Below are 14,594 nucleotides of genomic sequence, written 5' to 3' on the forward strand. Positions count from 1 at the left end.
AATCCACAAGATCAAATCAGAACTAAACGAAATTGAAAACAGGGAAGCTATTCAGGAGATTCATAAAACAAAAAGTTGGTTCTTTGAAAAAATAAACACACTTAACCCACCATTGGCTAAGCTAATGAAAAGCAGAAAAGAGAAATCTCTAATAAGCTCCATCAGGAATAAAAAAGGAGATATCACAACTGATCCCAAAGAGATACAAGATACAATTTATGAATACTACAAAAATCTTTATGCACAGAAACTGGAAAATGTGGAGGAAATGGACAAATTTCTAGAAACACACAGCCTCCCTAGGCTCAACCAGGAAGAAATAGATTCCCTGAACAGACCAATCTCAACAGCTGAAATAGAAACAGCAATTAAAAATCTCCCTAAAAAGAAAAGTCCCAGTCCAGATGGCTTCACTTCCGAATTTTACCACACTTACAAAGAAGAACTAGTACCTATCTTCCAGAAACTATTCCACAAAATCAAGAAGAACGAAAACCTCCTCGACACCTTTTATGAAGCGAATATTACTCTGATACCAAAACCAGGAAAGGATGCAACAAAAAAAAGAAAACTACAGACCAATATCCCTAATGAATATAGATGCAAAAATTTTCAACAAAATCTTAGCTAACCGAATCCAGACACTTATCAAAAAAATAATCCACCATGACCAACTGGGCTTCATCTCAGGGATGCAGGGATGGTTCAACATACATAAATCTATAAATGCAATTCACCATATAAACAGAAGCAAAAACAAAGACCACATGATTCTTTCAATAGATGCAGAAAAAGCTTTTGACAAAATTGAACACCCTTTCATGATACAAACACTTAAGAAAATAAGCATAGAAGGGACATACCTAAAAATGATACAAGCCATATATGACAGACCCATAGCCAACAGCATACTGAATGGGGAAAAATTGAAATCATTCCCACTTAAAACTGGAACCAGACAAGGCTTCCCACTATCTCCACTTCTGTTTAACATAGTGCTGGAAGTCTTGGCTACAGCAATCAGACAGGAAAATGGAATCAAAGGTATCCAAATAGGGGCAGAAGAGATCAAACTTTCACCGTTTGCGGATGATATGATATTGTATCTAGAAAACCCCAAAGATTCAACCAAGAAACTCCTGGAACTGATCAATGAATTTAGTAAAATCTCAGGATACAAAATCAATACACAGAAATCAGGGGCATGAATATACACCAACAACAATCTAATTGAGAACCAAATCAAAGACTCAATTCCCTTCACAATAGCAACAAAGAAATTAAAGTACCTAGGAATATACTTAACCAAGGACGTAAAAGACCTCTACAGGGAGAACTATGAAACACTGAGGAAGGAAATAGCAGAGGATGTAAACAGATGGAATTCCATACCATGCTCGTGGATCGGTAGACTCAATATCATCAAAATGTCTATACTACCCAAATTGATCTACAGATTCAATGCGATACCTATTAAAAATCCCATCAGCGGCCGGGCGCTGTGGCTCACGCCTGTAATCCTAGCTCTTGGGAGGCCGAGGCGGGCGGATTGCTCAAGGTCAGGAGTTCGAAACCAGCCTGAGCAAGAGCGAGACCCCGTCTCTACTATAAATAGAAATAAATTAATTGGCCAACTGATATATATATATAAAATTAGCCGGGCATGGTGGCGCATGCCTGTAGTCCCAGCTACCCGGGAGGCTGAGGCAGAAGGATCACTGGAGCCCAGGAGTTTGAGGTTGCTGTGAGCTAGGCTGACGCCACGGCACTCACTCTAGCCTGGACAACAAAGCGAGACTCTGTCTCAAATAAAAAAAAAAAAAAAAAAAAATCCCATCAGCATTCTTCACAGATATAGAAAAAATAATTTTACACTTTGTATGGAACCAAAGAAGACCCCGAATATCAAGAGCAATTCTAGGCAACAAAAACAAAATGGGAGGCATTAATATGCCAGATATCAAACTATACCACAAAGCTGTAGTAATTAAATCAATATGGTATTGGCACAAAAATAGGAATATTGCCCTGTGGAACAGGTGTGAGAATCCTGATATAAAACCACCATCCTCATATAGCCATCTAATCTTTGACAAAGCAGACAAAAACACACGCTGGGGAAAAGAATCTCTTTTCAATAAATGGTGCTGGGAAAACTGGATAGCCACCTGTAGAAGGCTAAAACAGGACCCACACCTTTCACCTCTCACAAAAACCAACTCACAGTAGATAACAGACTTAAACCTAAGATATGAAACTATTAGAACTCTAGAGGAAAAAGTTGGAAACACTCTCCTAGACATCAGCCTATGCAAAGAGTTTATGAAGAAGTCCCCAAAGGCAATCACAGCAGCAACTAAAATAAATAAATGGGACATGATCAAACTACAAAGCTTCTGCACAGCCAAAGAAATAGTCATGAAAGTAAACAGACAACCTACAGAATGGGAGAAAATTTTTGCATCCTATCCATCCGATAAAGGACTGATAAATAGAATATACTTAGAACTCACGAAAATCAGGAAGAAATAATCAAATAACCCCATTAAAAAGTGGGCAAAGGACTTGAACAGAAACTTTTCTAATGAAGACAGAAGAATGGCCAACAAACATATGAAAAAATGCTCAACATCTCTAATCATCAGGGAAATGCAAATCTAAACCACAATGAGATATCACTTAACCCCAGTGAGAATGGCCTTTATCAAAAAATCTCCAAACAATAAATGCTGGCATGGTTGCGGAGAGAGAGGAACACTACTACACTGCTGGTGGGACTGCAAACTAGTTCAACCTCTGTGGAAAGCAATATGGAGATATCATAAAGCGATACAAGTGATTCTACCATTTGATCCAGCAATCCCATTGCTGAGCATCTACCCAAAGATCCAATGACACTCTACAAAAAAGACACCTGCACTCGAATGTTTATAGCAGCACAATATAATTGCAAGGCTGTGGAAACAGCCCAAGTGTCCATGAATCCAAGAATGGATTAATAAAATGTGGTATATGTATACCATGGAGTACTATTCAGCTCTAAGAAATAATGGTGACATAGCACATCTTATATTTTCCTGGTTAGAGCTGGAACCCATACTATTAAGTGAAGTTTCCCAAGAATGGAAAAACAAGCACCACATATACTCACCAGCAAATTTGTATTACCTGAACAGCACCTAAGTAGTCACATAGGTACTACAGTAATAGGGTATTGGGCAGGTGGGAGGGGGAGGGGGGTGGGCATATACATACATAATGAGTGAGATGTGCACCATCTGCAGGTTGGTCATGCTGGAGACTCAGACTTGTGGGTGGAGGTGGGGAGGGGGGAAATGAGCATTTATTTAAAACTTAAAATCTGTACCCCCATAATATGCTGAAAAAAAAAAGATTCAAGTGAAACCAAATTGCCCCAATGTTAAAAATGAACTTTGGGGAATTAGAGAAACTTTTATTCACTGTTTCAAAAGACACATGTGAAGTGTCTAATGTGTGTCCAACTTAACCTTAGTGTATGAATCGCATCAGAAAAAAAGCCAGAGTAACTCCCACAGAATCTGCCTGTATTGAGTCAATAGTATAATAAAAATGATGACTATTAGACAACAAATAACAAATAAAATATTCAATAAAATGGCAAATGTATTGTGAGGAGAAAAGGAGCTCGTGACCTCCTTTGAACTAGAAAAACTTCTGCCAGCAAATGCCTTCGACTGGACCTGCGTCTCTGCCACGAGTCTTCAGGCTCCTGCCTGTCCTGCACATTCTGGGCTCTCCGGCCCTAAACTAACACAGACCAACTTCTATTTACATAGATGGACAGATGACAGGTAGAAATGTACACATACGTACACATTGTGTTGTTTCTCCTTCTCTGAAGAACGCTTCCATATTTTGGTCCTGGGAATTATTTTAGAGAAATAGAATCTCAAGAATAAGTTTTTTTTGGTGTCTGATGTTTCTGGAATTGGCTAGTCGGATTAGATGTTAACATATCATTGATAATTTCCGGTAGAAAGGAGAGCACTGATGGTCCATGCCATGAAATGGCAATAGGGATGCACAAAATATCACCATTGGATACTCCTAATTAGACACCTGTAACAGGCAAGGACCTAGTGACCATGCACATAATAACTTTTAACATCTTTCAATCTAATGAATATTATGAGGTTGGCTGGTTTATCACTGGACAAAGGGGAGAAGAAAATATTGAACTCAGGGATTCAGGGCCCCGGTCAAGTAGCTCAAAACACCTGAGGCTTTTTGTCTACCCCAGACTATGACTGGCTGAGTTTCTGTTGAATGTTTTTTATTTCTTTTTTCTAATACACACTATTACATTTTAAATACATGCTTTTTTCTGTTTTGTTATTTTATTTTTGTATTTTTTTAAAAATTGACAAATAATTATTGCATATATTTGTGTGTTACAATGAGATAGTTTGTTATATGTTTACATTAGCACTTCTATCCAGGCATGGTCTCTGCAGTGATTTGTCCATGGCAGGCTTGTTATTATTTTTTAGAGATTGAAAAAACTTAAGCCAAATGGGATACTCTCACCCCCTAATGTTTTTCAGGGTGAGTTTTAGTTTTCTTCTGAGTGGGGAGAGCACCCCTGACCATGTAAATGGAGAAGAAACAGCAGACACTTCCCCGCCCACAGTGGACTTGGGACTCCTGCTGTGTGCATGAATGCATGCACGTGTGTGTGCGTGTGTGCACTGACTGCAAGTGTGCGGCCGGTGTTTATGCATGTGAGTGCATGCTTCCATGCGTGTAGCTGTGGATAGGTGGGGTCAACTCTCTGCCTCCTCCCAGCCACACCTCCCCTCAGCCCCTCCCTCGTTCACCCCGATACACTCGCTGCATCAGGAAACACTGGCACCGATTAAGATGGAGACCCTTAGGTCTAATTTGCAGTGTGGGTGGTGACACATGTGCTAACGCATTTCACTGTGGCGATCATTGCACAATGTGCTGTAATTGTGCATCAAATCACCATCTGGTACACCTTCAATATGTTCAATGATTGTCAGTTAAATACTTTTTTTTAAAAAAGAAAACACCAACAGCTCTTTTGTAGCTCTTATTCCCTTCACTCATCTTTGAACAACTATGAACTCATAAAGGGGGTCCAAGTGGCAGTCACACCCCAAGACCCCGCACAGCGCTGCCAGATGTTTGGGCTTTGAAACCATTAACTGATGCATAAAGTGGAGCATCACCCAGTGAACAAAGCTCAACTCTCAGTTGTGTACATATAGTCCGTTCTCAAGGTCATCAACAGAACTCCTGAAAGCCCTTTAGGGTCAGCTGAACAGATAATTGCAATAGAGTCTCTGCAGTTCTTGGGGATCACAGCAGACATCTGGGACCAGCTGGGAGACTGCAAGGCTGTTCAGCATGTCAACTGGGTGGCTGCAGCTGGGTCTCTGGAAACAGCCAGTGACTGTAGATGGGTCTGTTTTGAAGTGCCCAGCTCAGTAGTGTGGAGTATATTCACATTGGTGTGCAATTATCACTACTGTCCACATGCTAAACGTTTTCATCTTCCCCAGTTAAAACTCTGTGCCCATTAAACAATTCGCCATTCTCCCTCCCCTCAACCTCTGGAGACAAATATTATACTTGTTGTTTGCATGAGTTTGACCATTCTAGATGTTTCATATGAATAGAATCATATGGTATTTGTCATTTCATGACTGGTTTGCATTAATAAGGATGACTTCAAGTTTCATCCATGTGTTGCATGTGTCAATCATAATTTCATTCCATATAAAGACTCAGTGGCATTCCATCATATGTCTATACCACCATTTGTAAATCCATTATTCATCCCTGGAAATAGGGGTTGTTTATACTTTTTGGTAGTTGTGAATAATACTGGCATGAATAATGCGCTAGGAATATGTGTTCAAGTCCCTACTTCGATTTCTCTGGGACATATACCCACAGGTGAAATTACTGGATCATATGGTAATACTAACTTTAATTTTTTGAGGAACCACCATATACATGGGTAATTATTTACACCATAATTATTTGTGATACTTCATAAAAGCAATATGAGGCCATGGTTATTTTCTGTTTTATTCAATACTGAATATCAAAGATCTTGCACCATAACTGGCATATATGAGCATGTGAATATGGGAAGGCTTTGGTTAAATAAATGATACAACATTCCTGTAAGAAATTACAGCCCAGAGACCATTGTCTTCCTTGTGCAGCAGGCAAAGCAAGACTGTGAGACTCGGGCATCACTGACAATGAACACAAAGGGGCTCCATGTTGGGAAGCCTGACGCCACCAGGACAGAGATGTTCCTCAGCCACTGTCTTGGGTTCTGCAGCTGGGTTATCAAATATGACAAAATAGCAGCTAGAGCATGAAAGGAGACAAACATGCTCACCAGGATGAGGATAGTGTGTGTGGCTCTGGTTTCATGGGAAGTTCTGGGGGAGAGGCGGCTGCTGCGGATGTGTTGGACTCTCTGCTTGTGCCTGTGCAGGATGAGGACCATGGAAATGCTACTGCAGAACATCAGGGCCAAACACATACCATCTGTGAACAAGTAAATGACTGCAGTTATTGAGAATAGTATCCCTGAAAGGTATGAGGAACAGTACCTATACATGTTTTCCATACTCATATTTTTGCTATTCGTTGGGCCAGTTACATATCTTGCAATTGGGATATTTACCATAAAATGCAGGACCCAGCAGAGGAAACAGGAGAAAACAATGCACTTTGGGGATCTAATATGAAGGTCCATCCACCTAGAGATGCTGGGACAAAGCTTAATGGCCTGAAAGCCACTGAGGAGGCAGGTGGTGCTGAGGGAAACCCCTCTGGCCACTCTGTGTAAATAGAAGACAAGTTTACATCCAGCCTCATCCAGGAAAGCTTCCAATCCGAAAACTGCAAGTGTCTGAGGGATCCCTTTAGAACAAAGAACTAAGTTGTTAGCTAAGACCAGCTGGTTGAGGATCAAGTCTCTGGGTTTCAGTATCTGTGCAGTGATAATAGTAAAGTTATAAAAGCAAAGAAGTGAAGCATTTCCAAGGATTCCAACACCAGTCTGAATGACAAAGATAACGCCCCAGTTTAAGTTAACAGAGACCAATCCATCCATTGGGTGGAGATGTTGGAGTTTGTTTTTAGTTGAATGAGAGAAAACTAGAGATTGCAACTTGGACTATTCTCATCACATCCAGAAATTGCGTTATCTCATAAAACCCATTATTCCAAGTGAATACAAACATTAACAACAGGTCCTGTGTAAGCACAAAGCTATTTCTTGCAGAATGTTTACTTGCAAAACCGCAGTGACTGAATCTTAAGCCATGTCAGTCAAAGGGAGACTGACTGCTTCCTGTGTGTCCCACAGTGGAGCCCTGAGTGGCTGTCGGCATGGTGTGGATGTTCTTTTGATAGCTGTTCCTGCAGGACATATAGTTATGGGGGAATTAGAAAAAGAAACACTAAGATCATCATGATTAGTTTACTACGTATATATATAAAAGTACATATATAATTAACCAAATAGTACACCTTAAATATATACATTTTTTTTTTTTTTTTGAGACAGAGTCTCACTTTGTTGCCCAGGCTAGAGTGAGTGCTGTGGCGTCAGCCTGGCTCACAGCAACCTCAATCTCTGAGGCTCAGCAATCCTACTGCCTCAGCCTCCCGAGTAGCTGGGACTACAGGCTTGCGCCACCATGCCCAGCTAATTTTTTGTATATATATTTTAGTTGGTCAATTAATTTATTTCTATTTTTGGTAGAGACGGGGTCTCGCTCAGGCAGGTTTCGAACTCCTGACCTTGAGCAGTCCGCCCGCCTCGGCCTCCCAGAGTGCTAGGATTACAGGCGTGAGCCACCACGCCCGGCCAAATATATACATTTTAAAAATACACCAAGCAGACAAATAAAATGTGTCTATTGTTTGGGTGAGACCAATCAAACCCCACTGCTGAACTCACAGATGGACAAAACTGAAGTATATAAAGGATGCACTATCTCTCGTATTTTTTTTTCATTATTTTTCCATGTTAAATATCACCCTTTTCACCATAACAGTGGTCATAATTGGCAGCACATGACAATTTTTGGAAAGAAGACCACAGTGCTGGAAGCTGACATTTAAAAATTTAATGTCTCTAGTAAAAACAACCAAGAAGGCACAGAGAAGTACGAGCATGGATGTCTATCCTGGTAACCACAAAATCACCTTTAACTTTTGGAAATGATCTATTTGCAAATTGATAAATAAAACTCTAAATATAATTATATAAATTTTATTAATAATTATGAGTTTTGAAGACAGATGGTTGCTAGGCCAAACAATTATTTGCACATTTTTTTTTTTTTTTTTTTGAGACAGAGTCTCGCTTTGTTGCCCAGGCTAGAGTGAGTGCCGTGGCGTCAGCCTAGCTCACAGCAACCTCAAACTCCTGGGCTCCAGTGATCCTTCTGCCTCAGCCTCCCGGGCAGCTGGGACTACAGGCATGCGCCACCATGCCCGGCTAATTTTTTATATATATATCAGTTGGCCAATTAATTTCTTTCTATTTGTAGTAGAGACGGGGTCTCGCTCTTGCTCAGGCTGGTTTTGAACTCCTGACCTTGAGCAATCCGCCCGCCTCGGCCTCCCAAGAGCTAGGATTACAGGCGTGAGCCACAGCGCCCGGCCTATTTGCACATTTTTATTCCTAGAGACAATGCTATATTTGAAATTGTGGTAAAAATTGCTTAGGAAAATGTGTGTAACTGTACAAATAAACTATGCCATCAAATAAATGTGGAAGGAATATTGCAAGAAAATGATGTGTATAGAAGAAGACTTGAAAAAAATTTAAAAAACCAACTATTGCATAGCATCATTCAATATTTTAAATAATTTGACCAAGAAAATATGGACACAAAAACAGTGTATTTTATAACCAAATTGCCAACATTACTAAATATCCTGTTTCGGTAAAATAGAAGAGTGGACTGAGAGATGAAACTGATTATAATAGGAGGAATAACTTCACCAAATATTTCTAAGATTACAAATACAACTTAGTAATAGTAAACCAAGGATATAGAACTGTATAGAAGAAAATGCGAAGTATATAATGGCCAGATGGGTAAATAAATAGATACAGAGATATAAAATTTGTCAGATTGACTAATATTAAAATAGGGACCTTAAAGAATTATAGGTATGAAAAAGATCAGGACTTAGTGTGTGAATAAAAATTTGTTTGAAAATGACTTGAAATGAAGGTTTTAAGTACATGACATTAAAGTATCTTGACACCAAGTTGGAAAAATAAAGCCAATTTTTCTGGATATCATTTAGCCAAATAAACATATTTATACAATGGCATATAAGCATATCAATTAATATCTATTAGACTCAGCAATTGGATTCATGTTTTTAAATTTTTAAAAGTCATTGTTTAAAAATGAAACTCATTCTTAAATGCTTCCACTGAGGCAAAAATTTAGTAAGTAATAAAAACAAGAAGCCATACAGTAATTTTAAAATATTATGATTTAAAACAGGAAAAGTTATACACTATTAGAGACACTAAATATAAAAATCAGGATAAGAATATTGACTATATTCTTGGCCTTTATCAAAAAGTCCCAAAACAATAAATGTTGACATGGATGTAGGGAGATAGGAACACTCCTACACTGCTGGTGGGACTGCAAACCAGTTCAACCTCTGTGGAAAGCACTATGGAGATACCTTAAAGTGATACAAGTAGATCTACCATTTGATCCAGCAATCCTATTACTGGCCATCTACCCAAAAGAACAAAAGACATTCTATCAAAAAGACATCTGCATGTGAATGTTTATAGTAGCACAATTCACAATTGCAAAGCTGTAGAAAAACCCAAGTGCCCATCTATACAGGAGTGGATAACAAAATGTGGTATATGTATACCATGGAGTACTATTCAGCTCTAGGAAACAAAAGTGATATAGCACCTCTTGTATTTTCCTGGAAAGAGCTGGAACCCATTCTACTAAGTGAAGTATCCCAAGAATGGAAAAATAAGCACTGCATGTACTCACCAGCAAATAGGTATTAACTGATCAACACCTAGGTGAACATATAGAAACAACATTTATCAGGCATTGAGCAGATGGGAGTAGGGAGGGGGGGATGGGCATATACATACATAATGAGTGAGATGCGCACCGTCTGGGGGATGGACACGCTTCAAACTCTGACACTGGAGGAAGTGGGGGGAAAGGCCATACACATAACCTAAACATTTGTGCCCCCATAACATGCTGATTTTACACAAAAAACAAGTTTAAAAATAAAAAAGAATATAGTGAATATATTCTTATAGAGAATAAGGTAAAAAAATGAGACTATAAGATTTTAAGTGTTCAATCTAAACAGTCAAAGAAAAAAGAATATTTTTTAAGCGGGAAAATTGTGTAAACAAACATCTCTTAGGGAAAAAAACCCCACAAATATACAATATGTTCTTCTCAGATATTATCAGGCAATTACAAGTTAAATTTTAAAAGACGTATTTTTCACTTAAACATTTTTTGCCAAGTGTTTACTTTAGGGTCATAGCTTTGCTTTGCATAACAATTTCTTCAATTGAACTTTGCATTTTCATGTCAGGTCAAAACCAAAATTGAATTAATTATAGTTTCTATGTTTGATATAATCAAAGGTAAGTTGAGAATAGAATCTCACATTTATATGATGCCGTAAAGTAAAAAAATATAATTTAAAAGGTGGGATTACAAGTCCCACATGCCCTTTGAGAACTGGAATCATTTGAAAAAATAATGTCTTGTTTTTTATGTAAAAAATGATTATGGAGACACAATTAGAAAGTAAGTGATGCACAACTCACTGAGACAGTGACAGAAAATCCCCACCCCAGTGCTCTTGTGGCTGTGAGCTTAGCCATCAGAACAGACCAGTTTCCACTGCATAAAGACTGAGTTGAGTGACGGCTTTAGAAAGCTTGAGCTTTGGATCACGATGGATCTGGAACAGGTGCAAAGGTTTGGGAACTATTAAGGCACTATTAAATCTAGTTAAGTGTCAGAGTTATACTTAGACTTTAACACATTTAAAGTTGTTGATTATTCCTGCTCTCTAAGCCTTGAAAACTCTTAGTCACTTTTTGTAAAAAAAAAAAAAAAAAAAGAAAAGAAAAAAATTTAGTTTTCTCTAAATGGAAGATATGTTTTACCTTCTTCAAACAGATGCCAGAAATTTCCTATAAACATAAAATTATTGTTGCAATCAGCGTATCCTGTTCCCCAGACACCTAAGAAAGGAGTTGGAGGTGTATGATTTTGCACTCCTCACAGAGAACATTAAGACACCTACTGCCATTGCCAAAGAAAGCACACCATGCTACCACTTCAAAAACTTTTCAATGTTCCAAGTAGAAGTTGCCATTACGCAGTAGGTGTGTAAACAGGAGTCCAGAGCTAAGCATTCTGTTAACTCACTTACAAGCAGGAAAGTGAGGTGTGTGTCACTTGGCATATTTGTTCATAGAGAGTGTTTCAGGTGGGGCTTTCACAGAGAAGGGAGACAGCACATGTCAAGCTGCCCTGAGACAAAAGTTTGAGATGACTCTTTGTCTCTGGGTCTCTCAGAAAACATCACTGCTTCATGTTTTTTTCTAAGTGGTTAGTTTTGACCACAGAAGCAGAAAAAAAGAATCGTACATACATACCATATTGTCATATTCCAAATATTCCATTTCAGTAAATATACAGCTATTAAAAAGATGGTCCACTTACCAAATGCCATTTCTTGCTGGAGCAGCAGCTGCCATGGTCACAGTCTGAGCACTTGTGTGGAAGGCAGCATCTTATGCCTGAGATGAAGGTTTGGGACACAGTGAGATCATCTCTTGCTGGGAAGTAATTACCATTTCATTTCTAAGTGCAGTGACAATGCTTGCATGGGGATTTGGGATGCTCTCAGAAAAACACGTGTGAAGTGTTCAAGTTACTGAAAGTTATTAGTAGCTATTAGTTGTGATCAACTGAAGGAACAAAGAGCAAGAGACAGAGACAGATAGAAAAAGACAGTGATAGAGACAGACAGAAAGAAAGACAGAGATAGACAGGAGGGGGAAGACAGGAAGTTAGAGAGAGAAAGGAGCATCTGAGATGCCTGGAGGAGACCAAGTGGAAATGCAACTTCAGACAAGGAAGCTGAGGTCTGGGAAGTGAGACAAGGAAGTTGAGAATAAGGCTTGCCAACCTTAAAGATTTGCCTCGTTCATATTGTCATCCTGGAATTCTGAGAGCTTTGCACAAAAGGCAGCCTGGAAGGGAAAAGCTTCCAGTAGGAATCAATTGCTCCAGTGTTCAAAATGAACTTGGTGCAAATGGAGAAACCTTTACCCACTGTTTCCATGGGCAAAGGTTAGGTGTCTAAGGTGTGCCCCATATGGTTCTTCAGGTATGAAATGTGTCATAGAAAATGAATGGAAGTTTTCCAAAGAACCTACTTGTATTGAGACAATATTAGAGTCTAGATACATGGATATTAGATGACAGCAAAATATAAATATATATTGTAAGATAAGTGAATTGTGAGGGAAAAAAAGATCTGATGATCTCTCCTCAGCAAAAGCAATTCTGTCAGCATATTGCTTGTGACCTGGGCCTGTACCTCTTCCCTGAGTCTTCAGGCTACTGCCCTGCCCTGCAGCTTTTGGATCACCATGCCCCACTACCATGTGATCAATTCCTACATAGGTAAATAGACAGATACATACATGCACTTATCTTGTTTTTTCTGTTTCTCAGGACAACTATGAAAAATTCATATTTTGGTCCTGGGGAAGATTTTAGAGAAACAAAATCTCTGTTTTTTAAATTAAAAAAAAAATTTTTTTTAGCGTATTATGGGGGTACAATTGTTAAGGTTACCTATATTGCCCATGCCCCTCTCCTCCCCCAAGTAAGAGCTTCAAGCCTGTCCATCCCCCAAATGTTGTACATCTTACTCGTTGTGGTTGTATATACCCATCCTCTTCTCTTCCCTCTCACCTCCCGGCACCTGATAAACATTACTCCTCTATGTCCACTTAGGTGTTGATCTGGTAATACCAATTTGCTGGTGAGTACATGTGGTGCTGGTTTTTCCATTCTTGAGATACTTCCCTTAGTAAAATGGGTTCCAGCTCTATCCAGGAATATACAAGAGGTGCTATATCACCATTGTTTCTTAAAGCTGAGTAGTACTCCGTGGTATACATATACCACATTTTATTAATCCACTCATGAATTGATGGGCACTTGGGTTGTTTCCACAGCTTTGAAATTGTGAATTGTGCTGCTATAAACATTTGAGTGCAGTTTTCTTTTTCATAAAGTGACTTTTGATCTTTTGGGTAGATGCCCAGTAGTGGAATTGCTGGATCAAATGATAGATCTATTTGTATCGCTTTGAGGTATCTCCATATTGCTTTCCACAGAGGTTGAACTAGTTTGCAGTCCCACCAGCAGTGTAGGAGTGTTCCTCTCACTCCACATCCACACCAACTTTTATTGCTAGGGGACTTTTTGATAAAGGCCATTCTCACTGGGGATAAGTGATAGATATCTCATTGTGATTTTGATTTGCATTTCCTTGATATTAGATATGTTGAACATTTTTCATGTTTCTTGGCCATTATTGTGTCTTAATTTGACAATTTTCTGTTCTTGTCCTTTGCTCATTTTTTGATAGGGTTGTTTGATTTTTTCTTGCTGATTTTCCTGAGTTCTAAATAGATTCTAATTAGCAGCCCTTTATCAGATGTGTAGCTTGCAAAAATTTTCTCCCATTCTGTGGGTTGTCTGTTAGCTCTCTTGACAGTTTTTTTTTGGCTGTGCAGAAGCTTTTTAATTTGATCAGGTCCCATTTGTTTATTTTTGTTGCTGTTGTGATTGCCTTTGGGGTCTTCTTCATAAATTCTTTGCCTAGGCCAATGTCTAGAAGAGTATTTCCAACATTTTCCTCTAGAATTCTAATAGTTTCAAACCTAAGGTTCAAGTCTGTTACCCAGAATGAGTTGATTTTTGTGAGAGGTGAAAGTTGTGGGTCTTGTTTCAGTCTTCCACATGTGGCTATCCAGTTTTCCCAGCACCATTTGTTTTTTATTTTTTATTTCGGCATATTATTGGGGTACAAATTTTAAGGTTTCAAAATGTGCCCTTTCCCCCCTCCCTTCACAAGTCTGAGTTTCCAGCGTGACCATCCCCCAGATGGTGCACATCTCACTCATTATGTATGTATATACCTGCCCCCCTCCCCCTCCCATCAGCCCAATACCCAATTACTGCAGTACCTATGTTTCCATTTAGGTGCTGCTCAGTTAATACCAGTTTGCTAGTGAGTATATGTGGTGTTTGTTTTTCCATTCTTGGGAAACTTCACTTAGTAGTATGGGTTCCAGCTCTAACCAGGAAAATATAAGATGTGCTATATCACTGTTATTACTTCGAGCTGAATAGTACTCCATGGTATACATATACCACATTATATTAATCCATTCTTGGATTGATGGGCACTTGGGCTGTTTCCACAGCCTT

At 39.0% G+C, this 14,594-nt stretch overlaps 1 protein-coding gene across 1 annotated transcript in view; it reads right to left on the minus strand.

Annotated features, from left to right (window-relative positions):
* Positions 1-14,594, minus strand: part of LOC142865744 (putative killer cell immunoglobulin-like receptor-like protein KIR3DX1) — a 50,415-nt gene that overhangs the window by 28,028 nt on the left and 7,793 nt on the right. Inside the window, exon 7 of the mRNA XM_075998981.1 lies at positions 6,422-6,573. Coding sequence (XP_075855096.1) covers positions 6,422-6,573 — 152 coding nt within the window. The remainder of the gene's footprint in view (positions 1-6,421; positions 6,574-14,594) is intronic.

Source organism: Microcebus murinus, chromosome 32 (assembly GCF_040939455.1).
Source record: "Microcebus murinus isolate Inina chromosome 32, M.murinus_Inina_mat1.0, whole genome shotgun sequence".
Lineage (NCBI taxonomy): Eukaryota > Metazoa > Chordata > Mammalia > Primates > Cheirogaleidae > Microcebus > Microcebus murinus.